This window comes from Notamacropus eugenii, chromosome 3 (assembly GCF_028372415.1).
Source record: "Notamacropus eugenii isolate mMacEug1 chromosome 3, mMacEug1.pri_v2, whole genome shotgun sequence".
Taxonomy (NCBI): Eukaryota; Metazoa; Chordata; class Mammalia; order Diprotodontia; family Macropodidae; genus Notamacropus; species Notamacropus eugenii.
In genome coordinates this window covers 194,795,200-194,815,899 of record NC_092874.1, presented here as the reverse complement: position 1 = coordinate 194,815,899, position 20,700 = coordinate 194,795,200, and the positions used below count along the sequence as shown (strand labels likewise).

At 40.7% G+C, this 20,700-nt stretch overlaps 1 protein-coding gene across 4 annotated transcripts in view; it reads right to left on the bottom strand.

The window, feature by feature from the left end:
* Positions 1 to 465: 465 nt before the first annotated feature.
* Positions 466 to 20,700, bottom strand: part of NCAPD2 (non-SMC condensin I complex subunit D2) — a 33,218-nt gene continuing 12,983 nt past the window's right edge. For 3 of the 4 annotated variants that reach the window (XM_072653736.1, XM_072653738.1, XM_072653739.1), the window contains 23 exons: positions 16,782 to 16,979; positions 16,281 to 16,415; positions 16,097 to 16,184; positions 15,833 to 16,013; positions 14,229 to 14,353; positions 13,729 to 13,962; positions 13,279 to 13,453; positions 12,845 to 12,929; positions 9,635 to 9,768; positions 9,236 to 9,368; positions 9,061 to 9,145; positions 8,617 to 8,784; positions 7,993 to 8,165; positions 6,964 to 7,075; positions 5,648 to 5,771; positions 5,406 to 5,561; positions 4,862 to 5,039; positions 4,657 to 4,751; positions 4,025 to 4,105; positions 2,912 to 3,095; positions 2,601 to 2,730; positions 1,023 to 1,178; positions 466 to 698 (listed from right to left, as the gene is read on the bottom strand). In XM_072653736.1, coding sequence (XP_072509837.1) covers positions 580 to 698; positions 1,023 to 1,178; positions 2,601 to 2,730; positions 2,912 to 3,095; positions 4,025 to 4,105; positions 4,657 to 4,751; positions 4,862 to 5,039; positions 5,406 to 5,561; positions 5,648 to 5,771; positions 6,964 to 7,075; positions 7,993 to 8,165; positions 8,617 to 8,784; positions 9,061 to 9,145; positions 9,236 to 9,368; positions 9,635 to 9,768; positions 12,845 to 12,929; positions 13,279 to 13,453; positions 13,729 to 13,962; positions 14,229 to 14,353; positions 15,833 to 16,013; positions 16,097 to 16,184; positions 16,281 to 16,415; positions 16,782 to 16,979 — 3,249 coding nt within the window. In that variant the 3' untranslated portion in view covers positions 466 to 579. Of the gene's footprint in view, positions 699 to 1,022; positions 1,179 to 2,600; positions 2,731 to 2,911; positions 3,096 to 4,016; positions 4,106 to 4,656; positions 4,752 to 4,861; positions 5,040 to 5,405; positions 5,562 to 5,647; positions 5,772 to 6,963; positions 7,076 to 7,992; positions 8,166 to 8,616; positions 8,785 to 9,060; positions 9,146 to 9,235; positions 9,369 to 9,634; positions 9,769 to 12,844; positions 12,930 to 13,278; positions 13,454 to 13,728; positions 13,963 to 14,228; positions 14,354 to 15,832; positions 16,014 to 16,096; positions 16,185 to 16,280; positions 16,416 to 16,781; positions 16,980 to 20,700 lie in introns of all 4 variants that reach the window. The other variant, XR_011977029.1, reaches the window with a different exon arrangement.

The window sequence follows — 20,700 nt, the reverse complement described above, 5'->3', positions numbered from 1 at the left end:
TCCCCAAAGGTCATGAGTCATGCATTGGGGAGCTACAACTGGGACCCTCTGAAGAAGAACAGCCAAGGGCTGCTGCTGCACAAGAAACAAAAGATGGCTAGGTGCTGTGCACTGTGATCTTTCTACAGGAGACACAGCTTGGCTCCAGGGTCCCATACCTGAGAGGAAAACGGAGACAGAAGAGCCCTATCACTGTATCCCTACAGGTGAGGGCACACTCTTAGCAGAAGCTTTGCTCCCCTAAGGTAGTGGTGGGGAGGTGGAAAGGAGGACAACAGTGACTTCCCAGAGGACACCTGATGCTTATTTGAGATCTCAGTGAGTTGTGCCAGTACCATGGGGTGCTTGAATCCATTCTGGTTCTTAATGGATTATCCTCCACCTGTGGCCCCCAGAATCAAGATAGGGCTAAAGTTTCTAAAAGAAGGATCCTAACTTAGACCAAGGAAGGTGGTTAAGGGAAAATTCCTGGGAAGTACAAGAATTTTTTTATTCATAAAAAAAATAAGGGCACAGGGAAACATATTACATAGTAAGAAGAATGAAACGTCTCAATTACTTCCACCAGGCCCCTTCTCCCTACACAACAGGGATAGGAGGAAGGTGCCTTAAGGCCCTTTGGCTTTGGGTAGATGCTCGGCGGATAGGGGTTGTCTTCTTAGGGGTCTCATCATCTTCTGTCATCTCTGCTGAGCATTCTGAGGAAGACAGGTGTTGAAAGGGTAAGATAAAGTGAAGCATGAAAGAACAGGTCACCCAAAACAGACTGTCACATACAGAAGAAGCCCTAACTAGGATCCAGGAGGCCTGGGTTCTTATTTAACTGTGACCTCAGCCTAGTCACTTTATATCTACTGGCCTCATCTATACAATGAGGAGGTGGGACTACATGACCTTTAAGGATCCTTCCAGCTCCCTGCATAGGTTGTGATTCTGTGACCCTTGGTGTTACCTGTCATCAGTTCTAGAATCATGGGGCAGTGACATCTTCTAGTTCAGGGTGATCCATGGAAAACATTTACCTTCCTCACTAGATTCATCGCTGGAAAAGATGGTTGCCGTCTTCTTAGAAACTGGCTTTCTGGTGTTTGGACGCCGTTTACTCATGCCCCGAGGCTGAGGGGTAATGAAGTCATTGTCTGCAGCAGGTGAGGGGCACCCTTGTCGAAGACAAGTCTCTAGGGTCACAGGAATAAGACATAGACAAGTGTCAGGAACAGTCACAAGGTTCTCTTAGTGGAGAGACTCCCTTTCTGTTCTACATTTCTTTTTTAAAATTACATTTTTAAAATATTAATGAAAGTCTATTTTCTCTCCCTCTTATCCCCAATCCCACATTAAAGAAAAACAAAAATTTTCTAACAGATACACACAGTCAAAACAAAAAATTCTCCTATAGTAACCTCTAAAATAGATGTCTCAATGTATTCTCTGAGTCCATCACTTCTCTGTGAGGGACATCATTGGTCCTCTGGATGGGTCAGAATTCTTAATTCTTTCAAAGTGGTTTGTCTTTACAAGAGTAATGTTACTGCAGAAATCATTCTCTTGATTCTGGTTCACTTTATTCTATTTCGGTTCACGCATCCCTTTCATCATTTTCATGCTGGTCTTCCCCTCCATGCTTCCCTGCCACCTTCACCTTCATCATTCTTTACTTCATCCTTTCTTAAAGTACAGGACAGCAGGACTGCATCATATTCATGTACCATAACTTGTTCAGCTAGTCTTCAACCAACACGTCCCCAGTTCCGGTTCTTTGCCACCACAAAGAGCTGCTGTAATTACTTTTATACATATGGGTCCTTTTCCTATTTCTCTGACCTCTTTAGGGTACAGACCTAGCAGCAGTATCAGTGGGTTAATGGATATGTAGTTTGATAACTTTTGGGGCATAGTTCCAAACTGCCTTCCAGAATGGCTGGATCAATTTACAGGGCCACAGTGTATTAAATGTATTTGTTTTCTCATTGATATTTAAGAATTTTTTACATTTTCTCTTTTTTGGTCAACTTTGCTAATTCAGTTCAGTGTGGGTGAGGTGGAATCTCAAAATTGCTTTAATTTGCATTTCTTTAATTATTAGTGATTTGGGGCATTTTCTATATGGTTGTTGAAAGTTTGGATTTCTTCCTCAGAAAACTGCCTATTCATATCCCTTGATCACTTAACAATGGGGAAATGGCTCTTCTTAAAAATGTGACTCAGTTTCTTATGACCTTTATTGGATCAATTTCATGCAAAGACTTTTCCTACCAGTTACCTATTTCTCTTTTAATTTTAGCTGCATTGGTTTTATGCATGCAAAACCTTTCTCATTTTTTGGAGTCAAGATGACCCATTTTACCTTCTTTGAATTCTTCTCATCCATAGATGTGAAAGATAATTTCTTCCCTGGTCCTCTCCATGTACCCATTTGGAGCTTATCTTGTGTGTGAGTTAGTCTCCACCTAATTTCTGCTAGATTACCTTTCCACTTTTCTTAGCAGTTTTGTTGAATGATGAGTTTGTCCTATATTTCTAACCCATGTCCTAGTCAGTAGCTTCTCATTTATGCCATTGGTTCTTTTTCACATTTTAACTTGAGCTGTCTCCCATACCACTAATGTGTCTTCTGGCTGTTGGCTGGCATGGTTGATCAGCACCTTGACCAGTCTCAGGCTCCTGTGTTCCATCCAGTCCTCGTGTGTGACAGGCCCGAAGCTTTTGTTCAAATTCATCTACCAGAGCCTGAAACAAAAGGGGAAGGAATCAAAAAAGAGTATGAAAACACAGTTATTGCCATGCAGGACAAATATCCAAGTCCTGAAGTCTTAGTGGCTCAGTCAGGAAGCCACTAGCATTGCTCAGAGGGCAGAAGAGATGTTTCTATTGTAACTTCTAGAAGAAAAGAGCTGCAGGCCCTCCTCACCTTGCCCTCAGGCTTAGCCCATCGCCGAAGCTTGCCTACAGCCACTAGGAAGGCATTGAAGATGGTCTCATCAGACAATTTGTCTCCAAAGCACTCAAAGTTGTCTTGCATCTTGCGGAGGCCTCGCTCTGTGAGAGGCAGCAATGACAAACAGTAGGCCAGGTCTCTGTGTTGCCTCTCAGTCCTGATGACAGAAAGGAATTTATGAGAGTGGAGAGATGCAGGCCTCAGATCAAGCAATCCCAAAACATTTGCTGAGTTCTTACAGTGCAAACATTAGATTAGTGCCTGCTCTCAAAGAACTTCATGGATAAGTAACAACAGGAGAGGTATGCACAGATAAGTTACATACAGCATATAAAAAAAAAATACAGTGGGTGTGTGGTGGGAAGAGAGAAGATTAAGAACTGGGGGTGACTGATGATGTCATTTTGAGCAGTGAAGGCCTTTTGAAGGAATCGGTGCTTGAGCCAACTCTTGAAGGGAACTAGTGATTCCAAGAGGCACAGGTAAAGAGGAAGTTCATTTCAAACACAGCGGACCACCTGTGCACTATGGAATGTCATCTCTGAGGAACATGATGCAGGCCAGCTAGCCTAGAATATAGGGAGAGGAGTGTGGAAATAAAAGCTCCAGTCAAATTGGAAATGTCTTTAAATATCAAAATGGTAGTTTGTATTTTAACAGATTAAAGGTAACTGTGACACAGTGAGGCTTCTTGAGTAGAAGAGGGACATGGTCAGAGCTACCCTTTCAGAATGCCAGGTTGGCAGCTGTCAGGAGTTAGACACAGACTGAACATATGGAGCTGAAGTTATGAGTTATTGTAATAGTCTGAGAAGTGATGAGAATCATCCTAGGATCTTAAATCCTGAACACGAGGGGTCACGGAGTTGAAGCCCCTCATTTTACAGATTAATAGAGGCCCAGAGACATTCAATCACGTGCCGCAGATCATGCAGGTGGTATGTCACACAGTCACATATTAAGTCTAGTCTTTTTTTCACTCTTACACTACACCCCTCATGGTCCTCATTTCCCCTACCTCCAGTGAGATGGGGGGATGGGGGAGAAGAGAGGAGGAGGGCTCCTTTAGCCCACTGACCAGCATACCGGGCTGTTCTGAACCTCTGGCACAGCTTCTCCACCAGGCTCTCCGTCTGCTTGTCCTTGGTGATGTAGGAAAGAAGTTGCCTGTGAGGAAGAGGAGAATTGTAGCTTCCCACAAAGGCCTATCCTTTCCTACCCTTACACTGTATTGTGCCACTCCTTTGCTTGGGTAGGAGGGAGGGATCTTCTTTTCCAAAGCCCTAGTGATTTCTAACTGACCTTCTGACCTCTCCCATCTAAAGATTCCAATGGAATGTCAAAGATCATCTTGATCAGTCTGTATCTGAACAGGATACAGAAACCAAGTAAACAATTTAAAAATGAAAAACAAGCTGGCACATGATCCAGGTAGAAAAAGAAATAGGGTTTTACAGGTCAGAGAGGGGAAAGATGTTCTCTGTAACATCCCTAGCAAGTCTGCATGCAGGTCTTTAAAAACCCTCACTAGTTGTTAGAATGCTATTTTCTTTTAAAATCAAGCCAGTGATCTGCCCCCTGGGCCAGGGACAGCATCATCTTTCACACAGTCCTTCAAGTACTTGAAGACAGATCCTACCACTCTTCTCTCTTCTCTAAGCTGCACATTGCTAGTGGGGTCCCCCTCCATGTTACAGGGAGAGCTCCAGGGCAGGTACCTCATGATGGTGTGGAAAGCTTCCTCTTCCACTCCACTGTCAGGATCAGACAGGCGACTGATAATGTCAGGAAGGAGATTGTAGACTACATTGCCCTATAGGGGAGAGAAACAGAGGCACTGGAAGCACCTGATTGCCCTGCACAAACACCCTCAGTGTGGGACACTCTCCTTTTGGCCTCGTCTGACTGGGCTCATCCTCTCACCTTGCCAGCAAGCTCATTGAAAAAGTTCTTTGCGAGAGCAGCAACTTCAGGTTCCGGATCAATAAGCAACACGGCCATCTCGCTCACCTGCCCCTTCACCCTCACCAGGTCCTTCAGGATTAGGTGTGTCATCACTAGCCCTGCTGTTTTTCGAACTTGAGAAGCTGGGTCCCGGAGTCTAGGGCAGACATTCAAGGTCAGTGGGAACATCTCAGTACCAGTTCCATTCAGGGGAAAGGAAGTTTTCCCTGCAGGGACAAGGACCTGCATGTGGTCCCAAAACAACTAATTTTTCCTATTTTAGAGCCAAGAAATCCTCAAACCGTGAACCCCTATTACCCTTCATAATGGTGATGGAAAAGAGGACTTCAGAGGGCCAGAAACTAGGGGTAAAAATCAATGTTTTCAGCTTCCAATATATATTCAAAGTAAGGCTGATGACTTGATGTTATTTCAATTGCCAGTCACCAATTCAAGTGACTGTTGCCTGAATTTCAGGTTCTTAGCCCTTGGAAACAGTTGAGTCTCATATGGTACATCTTACCTAGCATAAAGGTTAGGAGTCCAGGGCTCTACCAGGTTGGGGAATCGGATAGCCAGATCCCCAATGGCCACCATGAGGTTGGATCGAACAACAGGAAGTGAAGACTTTTCCAGCATAGTGAAGAGAAGGCGGAGCTGGGAATCACAGAAAGTGGCACTGGGGGCAGAGAAAGGAAGGATACTTAAAGAAGTGATACCCCCTCAATTTTCTTTTACAAGGCTGTGCCATAAGCCAAGACCTACCTGATCATGCAGAACTTGCCAAGAGCTAGTGAAGCAGCTGTAGAGAGGGTTGGGTCACTATAGAGGCCAGGATTATTACAGACCTTGAGCAAAAGGGGCACAAAGGTGGAGAGTAACTGTTTGCCTGTTGGGAGACAAAGGGATCAAGTTTCAGGCTGGAGACAGGAGCTTGGGTAGTGGGCAATACATAATAACTTTGGCCCAGCAATTCCACTATGGGTACCAAAGGATGCTATTAAAAGGGGAAAAAAATCTGCACAAAAACATCCATAGCTGTTTTATATAATAGCAAAAACATCAGAAAAAAATCTCTAACTATTGACATACCACACATAAGGCAGTGAATAGAAAGCTCTGCTTAGAATAAGGAAGACCCAAGTTCAAATCCAGCCTCAGAAACATGTAAGTATAAATGATGTGATCCTGGGCAAGGTACTTGATCTTTGACTACCTCGATTTCCTCAACTGTAAAGTGGGGATCATAACATTTTAATTATATGCAATAATTCATTATTACTGTTGTACATGTGTATAATAATACCTCCAAGGGTTAGAGCACTTATTATTATTAGTCTGGGGCCTGGCCTCATGAATGCTTTTTTCCTTCTTCCTTTGTGGACAGATTGGTGTATCAATATGGCTGGATACTATTGTGCTATAAAAACAAAAGTAACAAAGAGATATGGGCAGATAGGAGGTGATACAAAGTAAGGATGACAGGTAGAAGAATGGTAACAAAGCTTCTGTACACAGACGCAAACAAATCATCACACTAAGCTGGTATCACACTTCTCAAAAAAACTCCTCTTTTTCTGATGCCTTCCTTTGGAGCAGAGCTGATGCTAGATGGATGAAGGCAAGCACTGGCCAAGACTTACCGAACTCAGAAAGACTGCCTAAGAGCTCTGGGCCAGACTGCGTGTCTGTCTATGATCAATCTAGCTAAGCTGGGAGAGGCTGGCCACATGGTGATGAATTTTTTAGCAATAGCAACTTACGTAGACTTTCTCCTGCAGTGTGGAGGGTTTGTGAATTGCTGGTGAAGGAAGTAGCAATATGAACTACGTAAAGAATTCTTGAATTTATATTTAAGTACTATGCTGTAATGTCAAAAATCAAAGTGTAAATAATTTGAATTATATAAATATTGAATTAATTGAATTCAAATAAACTGAATTCTATTTTGGCTTCCACCCCATATTATGTTTATTTGTACTTACTAAAGATGTTATTAAATTTACAATGAAATTTACTGCTTCTTGTTGAAAAGCAAATGAGCCTGAGACAGAGAAATATCATCCTTTCCCCTCATTTACCATCCAACAGCTCCATCTCGCAGATACTTCGGATCAGCTCTGCCTCTGTGTCATCAGCAGAAGCCCCTACTAGGCCTAACTCCTCCTCCATGGTACTCTCGTTGCTGGTATTCTAGTGAAAAGATTAGGAAATCACAACATTATTAGAGGCAATTAAGAAATCCTCAACAACTCTCATTCTAGCCCTTATTCACTCTGCTTTGCAGTTTGCTTCTGGTGAATTAACATGACACATTAAATTAAAGGCAAAGCTGGGAACAAAATCCCAGTCCTATCTCCTGCTCCAGAATTACTTCTAAAAGACAACAGAAGCTTCCCCACCCCCACAGCATAGAGGAGACCTTGGGTTCTTGGAAGTTATTGCTAGCTGAGTTGAAAACCAGCCTAAGTTGGGAAGAATTCATCTCCTGGCGATTATAATTTGTTTGGTCATAGCAGTTAATTAAATCATTGACTAAAAGTGTAGGCCTTGGTCTGGGGCAGTGGAGGGAGCACCCACACTGATGGAAATCATACAGTCTTGTACTTTTTAATGAAATATTTTTTATTAAAATGTTATTGAGATTTAATAACCATTAACACAAATTGTAAAAAATGCCAAATAAAATGTCCTATTTCATAGGAAATGAGGTATTTATAAAGCCCTTCAAAAACCCTAATGCACTATATATGAATCAGTTTTGAAGGGGGGAGAAGGGAATCGAGAAAATAGATTGGAAATTACAGGTCAGCAGCAATAATGATACGATAATGACAGTATAAAATCAACAACATACTTTGGTTCTGTATGTCTGTACTTCCACTCCCTCTGACTTTACTGAATAACTATTTGTAGAGCTTCCTTCTTAGGCACAAGTATACAAATTGCTGTATTTATATATACTCCTCTATTTTTTGTGTTAGGAACAAGGCAAAGATGTTTTTCCTCCCCATTTCATAGCTAGGAATATAGAGGTCTCAAAGGGGAAAATGACTGCTCTGAAGTCACACGGCCAATCCAAGGGAGGCCCAGGATGTGGGGCCTCTGACCTTTTCCTTCTGCCCTTTGGTCTTGGCTTCCTCCTGCTCTTCCCTCAGCACTCGGCGTCGGCGGAGCTCACTGCTCACTGCGTGCTCTAGATGCACCAGCTGTTGTAAGGCCACATCACCAGCCAAGGACAGCAGGTTCATCAGGAGGAAGGTGGGAAGTGTAGATGCTGCTTCTGCAGGAGTAAGAAGCAACAGAATCTCAGGGCCCTCCTTCTAATGGTTTCTTTCTCTCTCAGTTGTTCTAGTACTGCTCTGATTGAGAAAGGGAGGGTTCGCTAGTTGGTTTAGGAGAGTATATCCACGTAAAAATACGCAGATGCAAATACTCAAAGCATATACAGAAAGGTGCATGCCCTCTTGAACCCAGACCTATACAATGACAGGTATCATGCTCATATTTGAGCCCCAGGGGTCCCTAACAGGATGGTCACTGGCAGTACTTGCTTCTGTCATGTCATACTTCCACCTATGTTAGGGAGGATGGGAAGCAGGGCACAACAAGCTTCTAACGAGGTGATGAATGTCACCCTGCCAGAACATCCCTCTCCAACCCCACCCTCCAGGCCTAGGTATTAAGCATTCCCTCTCTCTAGCACTGGCCTTGTTCCCACTCTCCCCACTTACTAGTGCCCTCCTCAGTTGTACTTGGGTCCTGTATCCTCTCCAGAGTCTGCTTCCCACAACCTTGTAATAGTTGAGCACAGATCACCTCAGGTCCTTCTGCAAGCTGGTAGATAAGGGTCACTGCCACCTCCTTGAAGGGGATCCAGAGTGGGTCTGGGTGGACAAAACCTAAAAGAAATTCAAGGAGTTATCTATTTCTTTCTTTTTTTGTTTTTTTAAAGACAACTGGGGTTTAAAAAGCATTTACAGCAAGCAGTGAGCAAGTAATTGCCCATGGTCACATAGCTAGTAAGTGTCAAGTGTCTGGTCTGAGGTCACATTTGAACTCAGGTCCTCCTGACTACAGGGTGGGTGCTCTAACCACTGTGTCACCTAGTTGCCCCCATTATCTATTGCTTAAAAGGACATCTTCCCTGTCTTCACACCTCTGTCTTGGCAACTTACCTTTAATCACCATCTCTCGGAGTCGCTCAAACAATCGGTGGTCTTGAGGCAGTCGGAATGGGGGGTGGCTTTTGCCCAGGCCAGGCTATGATAAACAAGAGGGTGATTTCTGGAACAGGCCAAAATCTCCTTTCCTACCTCCAACCTAAGCAGTGTACAACCATCCCACACTCACCTTTTGGCTGTCAGAGATGTTGGCAATGGCCTGGCATACCTGCTGCGCCAGTCGATAATCCTGTTCTACCTTTTCCTCTAATGCCACACTTACTAGTGTGTCCAGATTGCTGCCCACAATCTCTGGCTTCCCTCTAGGGGAAGAAAATGTGGGAGTTAAGAATAGTTATATAATAGAATATATCCTAAATATCTACTGAGTGGTAAACCTGCAGCATGCTGGAGCTTCCAATGGACAGAAAGAGCCACTGTGGGCAAGGGGCTGGGCTGGGCACAAACCTCAGGGTTAAGGTAGCATCACACACATCGCTCAGTTTGCTATTAATGGAGGGCAAAGGAGGGTAACAAGAAAGCCCTCCCTCAGACAAATCCCATCCATGTCTAGCCCCTGGCACCTTACTTTGCCATCATTCCAAGCAGCATGACAGAGGAGCAGCGCTCCAGGGAAGAGCAGGGAACCTTCTCAGTAACACGTTCCCACAGCAGCTGGGTGACTGCTGGCTTCACTTCTCCCTTCTGCACAAATTCACACAACTGAAGAAAAGAAAATAGAAAGAGGGCTCATCAGGGGATTGAAAAAAACCAACAAGGTCCTCTCCCTGCCCCACCTTTATTTCTCTAAATGTGCTCTGAATACTTGGGCATACAACAAAATTTCAAAAGGAAACATGGCACTAAGGGCACTAAACATGTGCTACTGTCTCTAGGAAAAGCATAGGAACATATCAACTGTTCATACTTCTAATTAATACCTCCATCAGATATCTCCCATATCTACGGCCTCAAGCCCTGACTTGTTTTTCAAATCAATGGCAACATGAACATTTCTACTAGGCCTTTTTTGAAAAGAGTTTTTGAAAACAATTTTAATATGTTTTATAGAGCCTTTCATTTTACATGTCATTTTCAATACACTGACCCACTAAATCCTCCTTTGTAACAGAAAAAGTCAAATAAAACTAACCAAAACGGACTGCAGCTGACAGCACATGCAGGACTCCATGTCTTGGAGTCCCCTTGATCTCTCCAGAAACGAGGAAGGTATGTTTCCTCACCTGTTTTCCTGGACTGAGATCCCTCACTTTAATTAATTAGAGCTTAGCTTTAAGTATTGTTTTTTTTTTTTATTACAGCATGTATATTGTTCTCCTTTTCCTGCTTACTTCACTTTGTATCAGTTCATAAAAGTCTTATCAGGTTTCTTAATTCACTATATTCATAATTTCAGATGACAAATTTTTTTCCTCTTTTTTTTTTTAACATAGGACTTCCAAAAAGTCCTGGCAAGGAACCTCCCTATATCAATGTATTTCAACAACTGTTATGCAACTTAAAGTATTAGAGCTACCTGGGGAATTGAGAGGTTCAGTGATCACTTCATGAAGAACACATTGTGTGTCTGTGTGTGTACCTACTGCCTCATGTACAATTTGTTTAGCCATTCCCCCAGTTAATGAGCATCTACTTTGTTTCTAAGTTTGCTGCCACAAAGACTATGAGTATTTTGATTCATGGGGCCCTTCTTTCTGTCTTTGACCTCCTTGGGCCTATGCCCAACACTGAGATTACTGGGTATTAATAGTTTAGAGCCTTTTCTCAAACAACTTCAGAATGTCCTCATAATTCTCCCAACATGACCATTTCTTTCTTCTATCATTAGGTACCTTGTTGAACATGAAGGGATAGCATGTCCCAAATGGAATTTACTTAATTAAAAACATCCCAAAACTGAAGAGCTGGAGCCTCAGAGTAGTTTTAGTCCAATCCATATCTGAACAAGACTCTTCTACAAACATTCCAAATAACTGGTTATCTACCATTTGCCTCAACATGTTCTATGAGGGGGAACCTGTTCCTTTTCAAAACAGTCCCTTCCACACTGGAAGAGCTTGAACTAGTAGGTTTTCTTTAGATTGAGACTAAATTTGCCTTTGGGCAGCTTCCACTTGTGTTCCTAGCTCTGCTCTGGAGGTCAAGTCAACCAATTCTGATCCCTCTTCTCTTGACGTTTCACTCAGGTGCAAAACCCTGGACTCACCATTGACTCTTTCTTTTCCACTTGGTTACCAAATCTTCCTTCTGATGGAAATGTCTATCATTCTTTCCATCCCCATAGTCAACATACTGGTCAAAGCCCCTATCATGTCATGTTGGTCTCTAAACCTGTCTCCTTGCCTCTAATTTCTGACCTCTCTCCAATCCACCCTGCATATGTCAGCTTAATTTTCCTTAAATATAGTCCACTTTCTCTTTTATGACTACTTTTATCTACTGTTTAATTAAGAATTTGCCCCCTAGTCTCTCCACTTCTCTTGTAATTATTTTATGATAGGACCCTTTATCTTTAAGTCACGGATCCATTTGGAGTTTCCTATGTTATGTGATGTAAAACATTAGTCTATACCCAATTTCTACCAAACCACAGGAAAGCAGGTACACTAATGCACCATTAGTGGAACTTTAATGGATCCAAAACTACTCTGGAAAACAATTTGGAGCCATGGCCCAAAAGGCACCAAATTGCACAGAGAAGAATAGCACATCCTTTGATTGGGTAATAATACTATGTTTAGGCATAGGTATCCCAAGGAGATAAAGGATAATCTACAGGTATTTTTATATAAATGTTAGCAATTATTATTATTGTTGTTTTAAAATGGGGATAATAAAGCACCTACCTGGTTGGTTCTTCACTTGCAAAGTGAGTGAATTAGATTGGATGGCAAATGTCTCATGAACTCTAGCATTCTGACTCTACTTATCTCCCTGTTCAAAAATGTTCACAGGATTCGCACCACCAACAGTAATGACAACTCTGATAGCTCACATTTCTATGGTACTTTAAAACTGACAATGGGGTACTGGCTATGTCAGTTGACCTTAGGACATTTCTTGGCGGATTTCTAAGTCAGCTGCTGCCACCCTTCCTAAGCCTCCCTTCTTCCTAGTTTACAGGGATTCCCAATGGGGCAAGGGTAGAACAGCTAGCATTCCATCAGCTTCATCCACCTCGGTGATCTCAAGATTTTAGATTTAACAAGAGTTTTGGGACCCAATGAGCTACAGGAAAAAATAGGAATAAACTGGGTGTCATATTCAAAATCCTCTAGTAGCTGGTTCCACTTTGTTTTAGGTCTTTCCAATTTTATCCCCCACTCATTCTACTATGGTCAGACTGGTCAGTTCCCTTACTGCCTTCCAAATATACCATTACTCTAGACTTCTGTTCTGGCCTGAAGCTTGTCAGAAGTTCCCTCCTTTCAATCTAAATCTAACTCATTCTTCAAGACAGATCAAATCCTATCTCTTCCATTTGGTTTTTCACAGCTACTTCAAACCATATTGATATCTTTTCTTTGAATTCTTTCTCATAGACCTTATTACCTGTATTACTCCTTTTGGCACATAACATACTATCTTAAGGTTTCATGTATATTTGGTCTTCACAGATGGATTGGAAACTCTTTTTTTTTCTTTTTGTAGGGGGTTTAAAGAAAAATATATTTCTATTGCATTCCTCATCCCGCCTAACCCAATACTGGGCACAGAGTAGTAATTCACTAGATATTTGAGGAATAAATACTTGAAGATAAAACATGGAGATACTTACAATTTCTTCCAGACACTGAATTGTCCCAACTGAAGCATCCACCAGGAGCAGAGAGAGGTTTTGGATTAAAGTCTGGGCCTTGTCTCTGTGGGATCAGCAATAAGCAATTTAATTCAAAAACTAATAGTTTACTTACAATTCCTTCACTTTTAACTGTATCCCAGAAAGGGACTCCTGAAGATACTGCGCAACTTATGTTATGGCCTGATTAGTGGGGCTTCTGGCTCTTTATAGTGGTAAGCTGATACCACTGCCCAATGGCATTTCTGGGAAGTCTATTCCCCTAGCCTTGTCATTTCCCTTATGATCTATAACCTCGAAGTGCTGCTTCTAGAAGGTTCCCCACGACTGACTGACTAGAAAATTCCCACAAAAAAGCATGACCTCAAAAAAATCAGTTAGGAGGGGACAGAGATGGAAAGGGTTCAACATACCTGGCAGAATCTCCTTTGGGGTGGAGGTAGAGCTGGCGGTAGGCATTGAGCACAGCTTCCCTGACACCAGGTTCTTTGGACCACACAAGGGGTAGCATTCGACGTACCCCCAACAGTGCTTGTGGTACTCCAAACTGGTACACCATTACGAAGAACTCAATCACCTCTTGTACCACTGAGGAGACAGACAAAAATGGTCATTCCTGCTGAACATATCAGTAAAAGGCAGCAGCTTCTCCCTGGTCAAATACAGTTCTGCAGATAGAAATTTTCCCATGATAATCCAGTTCCATCACCATATCCTATTACAAACAGAATTTATCTGCTGCCAGTTCATGCAGTGATATTACAAGTAATTAACCTAGAGACACACTCTTTACCCTTAAATAAACAAGCCATGACGGAGAGGATGGGATGTTAGCTCTCCTTCCCAGAGGGGCCCCAGCATACCAGAAGTGGTGTTTTCATACATCATCTTGCTGATGATACCAATGGCCTCAGTGACTTTCAAAGAAAAGTTGTAGGCATCCTGCAGATACTGTACTAGCATCTCTTGCTTCACTAATTCTTCTTTGTCACTGTTGTTTTCTACCATTCCACATTTGTCCTCAGGTAGAGCTTCCACAGAGGCTGTTTTGTCTGGAGAAACCTGTAGATTCTTGTCCTGAGTGGAACTTGCAGGGCCTAGAATTGTGGATATTTCTTACTGGTAGTGAAATGAATGATTCCAAAAACCAGGCAAACATCTTTAGGTCTTTCCCCTTTTGTTATTTAGGACCGAAATTGGACACATTCCTCCTCAAAAAAAAAAAAATACATATGGTTCCTGGTGGCAGAGTGAGCCCTCAATCTTTCAAGGATTTAAGGATTGAAGACTTTACATAGATTCTTAGACTATTGTCATTCTAATGCTATGTGGGTTCTGCTGGGAAGGTGAAAAGGTGTATTACCTTTGAAGATCCCTCTTAGTAGATTCAGGATTCTAGTCTCTTCTGATTCTTCTTGGTTTATATGATTAAAGGGTGCTTCCTCCTGGAAGTGTTGTATAGCCTCTTGGGTGAGAGCGATGGCATGCCTGTAAGAACCCATTTATTAAAAAATTTAAAAAAAGCAACCCATTTATAGTTAGCAAAACTTAAGACTAAATCACCAAGCTACTCTCTTTTAGCCTAACTCAGTCTCATTAAAGCTTTCCTCAAGGGACATTCCCAATTCCAACAAATCTCCAATGTAGTTGCCCTCAAAGAATAGGGATACTTCTATTAAAAAGATGAGGGATGCTTGACATGTTTGATCCTCCCAATCACCTTTTGTACATATTTTCTTTTTGGCAAGGCAATTGGGGTCAAGTGACTTGCTCAAGGTCACACAGGTAGTGTCAAGTGTCTGAGGCTGGATTTGAACTCAGCTCCTCCTGACTCCTAGGCAGTAGGTAATAAGGACCAAACATAAGGTGACTCTAATGGGAGAGGAAAAGGGGAGGAAGATGCAATGCTGCCCAAGTAAAAGCAACTGAACTTTGCAATAAATTAGATGTGGGGGGTTGAGGGAGAAGACAATGTCAAAGACACTCTGAGATTTTCAGCCCGAGTGGGAAGATGGTAATGACATATGAATGGAGGGAAAGGTAGGTTTTTTGTGGGAATAAGGAGTTCAGTTTGGGATATCTTGATTTTGAGATGCTGGCAGGACATCTAGGTTTACATATCCAGCAGTTGGGAGACATGAGAATGGAGTTCTAGGGAGAAGTTAGTAGGATGGAGAGAGATTTGGGATCCATCTGTGGGGAATCTGTAACTGAAGCCAAGGAAGTATATGAGATCACCAAATGAAAAGTCTAGGACAAAAGCTTAAGGCACAAGAAGATAAATACAGCAAAGAGAGAGAAAGGGGATCATCAAAGAGGTAGAAGAACCACAACACTGCTGTGTCACAGAAACCAAGAGAAAAGAGGATGTCAGAAAAGGTGAGGAAATGGTCAAAAGGGTTTACACCAAGTTTAAGTAGGATGAGGAAAATTCCAATGGATTTGGGAGAAATATGTCACCTAGTAGAAAAGTATTAGTCAAATAATGGAGACCGATACCAGGCAGCAAGGGATTAAATGTGGATGATGAGGATGAACAAAGACCAGTCTTTCTTCAAGTTTGGCAGGGAAAGGGAGAAAAGAGAAAGAGGGGACAAAAGTTGGAGGGGATAGCAAAGTCAAATGAAGATATCAGTAAAATAATAGTCAGAAAGTATCAAACTATAGCTGGGTACTTAAAGACTTTTTTTAATCTATCTTTAAATTTCATATATGTTTGAATTTATTTTAACCATTTATTAAAAAAAAGGACAAAAATAGTATACTTTTCTCAATCTCAGACAAAACTGTTCACTAAAGGCAATAAGCACCCACCTTTCAGATTTAGGTCACTTGACCATGATGAAAGCACCTAGAATCTAACTTCTAGAATCTAACATTCTAACTTTAATTTCTGTTCAAATCTCATCAAAGTGGAAAGTATAATCCTAAAGAAATCAAGGACAGAGGTAATCCTTTCCCACTTACTTATAACTGGCCTTGACAAGAAGCTGTTGGATGCGCTTTGTCACACCCTCCACTGTCTCTGTATCACCAAGGTTTTCTCCTTCCTTTCTACGACTTTTCGGCAGCTTCAAGAGTTGCTGCAAGGTAGACTGAAGCTCTGGCAACATGGCTTCCCACTCCTCCTCAAGATCTGGCACCACACCTAAGGAAGGAGACTTGTTTAATTAGACCTCCAAGCTGGGCTTGTGCTGGTGCAATACAAGGGTTATCTGAGTCAAAGCTCACAGGGAGCTGCAGTTCGATGCTTGGCTCTCATCTCCTCCAACTTCTGAGCCTCCCTCTCAAGTGGTCTGGACAGATCAGCATCACTTAGCTATGGAGACAGAATGGACATCAGGAGTTCCTAAGGGCATCTCATTCCAACTCTCATCTTTATAATCTTTTTCTCCTGGGCAGGGAGGCTGCTTACCTTACATGAATATGGGTTGTTGGCTAAGAAGGTGGCCAGTAGCTGGATAGCATTTTTACTCACTAACACGGATTTGTCAGCTAGACGCCCCACTGCAAGGGTCACCACTGCCTGGAAACGTGTCAAGGGAAGAGCCTACAGGGAAAACAAGGGAAGTGTCCACAAATAAAACACAGTACCCATCTAAGCCACAGAATACTTGATATTTCTGACCTGACTGGGTCACCCTTTTATTTCTGGGAGTATCAAGAAATTAATACAGGACAGCTAAGGGAAGTGTTGTTCTTGCTTGGTCAAGGTCACTAATGTCCTTAAGTGTTGCTTTGAAATAAGGGTTAAGAATCTCAAAACTTTGTACAGGATGACGTTTTTGACTACTGACACTAAAGGCCGAAGGAACACATGGGGAAAATAAGCTTTACATTCTGGATACTTCCTTCAGCCTTGACAGGCAAATGCAGTCCAGAGTGCCAGGGGCACTTCAAAATAAGGGGGCCTCACCTTGTGCTGGACTATTCTAGTAAAGAGTTGCAACACACGGCTTCTCACAAAAGAATTAACATCATGACCATGGGCCTGCAAGGTGTCCAAGAATTGATCCCGAGTGCCCCGGGCTGCCTCTTCTAGCTGATCCCCATTCAGCACCTGCAGCACCATTTCTGTCATAGCTGCAAGAACTGCATTGCGCATCATGTAGTTCTAGTAGAAAGAAAGAAATGCACATTAAAGGTGTCTAAAACAAAAACTGAGGTAGATTGGAACTATGCCCAAAGGGCTATAATAATGTGTATATCCTTTGACTCAGCAATACTACTTCTAGGGTTGTACCCCAAAGAGATCACAAAAATGAGAAAAGGACCCATACGTACAAAAATATTTATAGCAGCTCTCTTTGTGGTGGCCAAAAACAGGAAATCAAGGGGATGCCCATCAATTGGGGAACGGCTGAACAAATTGTGGTATATGAATGTAATGGAATACTACCGTGCTGTAAGAAATGACCAACAGGAGGACTTCAGAAAAACTTGACAAGACTTATATGAACTGATGCTGAATGAAATGAGCAGAACTAGGAGAACCTTATACACAGTAACAGCCACAGTGTGTGAGAACTGTTTTTGAGAGACTAAGCCCTTCACAGCAATGCAAGGACCTAAAACATTTCCAAAGAACTCCTGATGTAAAATGCCATCCACATCCAGAGAAAGAACTATGGAGTTGGAACATAGAATGAAGCAGACTGTTATCTCTTTTGTTATGTTTTGTTTAGTTTTACTCATGCTCTCTAATTTGTTTTAATTCTTCTATGCAACATGATTAACGTGTACATGTGTTTAATAAGAATGTATGTGTAGAACCCACATAAGACTGCATGCCATCTTGGGGAGGGAGGGGGAGAAAATTTAAAACATATGGAAGTGATTGTTGAAAAGTGAAAACATAAATAAAAATTTTTAAAAACTGAGGCAGAGAGAAGCAGTAACAGGCTTAAAGCAGTTTTTACTGATAAATATTTTAACTTCCATGAAATATGTAACCATTCAAATACAGGGTTTCCCAAAAGTCTTAGTACAATTTTAAGATATGAAAATTTAAAAGCACATGACATGGACAGCTTTCAGTAGAAGGAAGTGAGGGGAGGACAGTTAAATTCTTACAGCTTACCTCTGCACTAAGCCTTTTAGAATATCAAAACTCTCATACAGGAACAAGAACTTAAAAAGATAGTACAAACTAAATCTAACCAAAACCCCCTGAAAATAATCATGCAAAACAAATAGTGGCTACAAATTATTAAATATATGTACACCCACAGACAACCATAAAACCTTCTGTTATTTTTTTCATTATAAAGAGATCCAAATTACAAGAACATTAAGTAAAGATCTTAAACAATCCAATTTTAGAAAATGAAGCTGAGGAGGTAGAGCCAAGATAGTGGAGAAAGGACTCACCTGACCTTTCCCAAATTTTCCTCCAAAGAACTTAAAAATAATGCCACAAAATGAATTCTGAAGCAGCAAAACCAGCAAAAGGATAGGTATGAAACAATATTCCAGTTCAAGAGTTAGCAGATTGGCAGGAAAAGTCTATCTCACTGGGATAAGAAAGGAAAGCAGTCCAGTGTGCTACACTAGTGGGGGACCTCCACCTTCCCCGGCTAGAACTAGATAAATCTAACCAAAAAATAAGAAACAAATTAAGGAGACGAACAGAATTTCAGAAAAATTAGATAGACCTTTGGAGAAAATGGAATCGGAACAGAAAGGAATCTACCTTTTCTTGGTGGAACATGGCATCTACACAAAAGCTGACCATGTATTGGGACATAAAAACCTCACAACCAAATGCAGAAAAAGAGAAATATTAAATGCATCCTTTTCAGATCATAATCCAATAAAAATGACATTTAATAAAGGGCTGTGGATCCATAACTGAAAATTAACTGGAAAGTAATCTATTCTAAAAGAATGAGTAGGCCAAAGAACAAATCATAGAAGTCAATAATTTCATTAAAGAGAATGACAACAATGAGAAAACATTGGGATGCAGCCAACATGGGCGTAGACAAAGTACTACTTAGGGGAATGTTTCTATCTCTAGATTCTTACATCATTAAAATGGAAAAAGAACAGATCAATGAGCTGGGCATGCAACTAAAAATAAAAAGAGAAAAAATTTAAAATGCCCAATTAAACACAAAATTGGAAATAAGTGAAAATTAAAAGAAAGATTAATAAAATTAAGAAAACCATTGAACTAATAAATAAAATTATGAGCTGGTTTTATGGGGACAACTCCCCCCCCAAATAGATAAACTACTGGTTAATTTGATTAAAAAAGAAGAGAACCAAATTAACAGTATCAAAAATGAAAAGAGTGAATTCACCACCAATGAAGAAGAAATTTAGGCAATTATTAGGAGCTATTTTGCAAAATTATTTACCAACAAATCAGACAACCTAAGTGAAATGAATATTTACAAATATGTAAGTTACCCAGATTAACAGAAGAGGAAGAATACATAAATAACCCTCTTTTAGAAAAGAAACTGAATAAGCCACCAATAAGGTCCCTATGAAAAAATCCCTAGCACCAGATGCATTCACAAGTGTATTATACCAAACTTAAAGAACAATTAATTCCAATAGTATATAAACTATCTGGAAAAAGAGGTGAAGGAATCCTAGCAAATTCCTTTTATGACCCAAATATGGTACTGATACCCAAACCAGGAAGAGTGAAAACAGGGAGAAAACGAGAGACCAATTTCCCTAATGTATATTGACGCAAAAATTTGTAATAAAATATTACTTAAATACAAAAGACAGCAATATATCACAAGGATCATACTGTTACCAGGTGGGATTTATACTAAGAATGTCGATCTGGATCAGTATTAGGAAAACTATCAGCATAACTGACCATATCAATAACAAAACCAACAAACATCATGATTTTCTGAACGGATGCAGGAAAAACTTTTGTCCAAATACAACATTTATTCCAATTAAAAGTAAAGGAATAAATGGAGCTCTCCTTAAAATGATTAGTATTTATCTAAAACCAACAGCAAGTACTATCTGTAATGGGGATAAGCTAGAAGTCTATCCAGACAGATAAGGGTAATGTAAGGATGTCCATTCTCACCACTATAATTCAATATTATACTAAAAATATTAGCTAGAGCAATAAGACAAGAAAAAAAATTGAAGGAATAAAAATACACAATGAGGAAACCAAACAACCACTCTGCAGATGGTATACTTGGAGAAGCCCAGAAAGTCAACTAAAAAACTAGCTGAAATAATTAACAACTTTAGCAGTCAGAGGATATAAAATAAACCCACATAAATCATCAACATTTCAATACATTATCAACAAATTCCATCACCAAGAGACAGAGAAATTCCATTTAAAATAATTGTAGACAACATACAATACTTGGGAGTCTATCTGCCAAGACAAAAACAGGAACTAATATAAACACAATTACACAACACTTTTCACACAAATAAAGTCAGATTTAAACAACTAGAAAAATATTAATTGCTCATGGGTAGGCTGAGTCAATATAAAAAAAGCAACAATTCAACCTAAATTAATTTGCCTTTCCAGTGTCATATCAATTGAACTAGCAAAAAAGAATTTTTATAGCAAGACAAATAACAAAATTCGTATGAAAGAAAAAAAGGCAAGAATATCAAAGGAATTAATGAAAAAAATGTGAAGGAAGGTGGTCAGCTGTACTAGATCTCAAACTATTTAAAAGTGGTAATCATTAAAACAACCTGTTACTAGCTCAGAAAAATAGTGGATCATAATACACAGCAGAAGACAACCATAGTAATCTTGTGTTTGATAAATGCAAAGATCCAGACTTTTGGGACAAGAACTTACTATTCCTGGGAAATTCTTG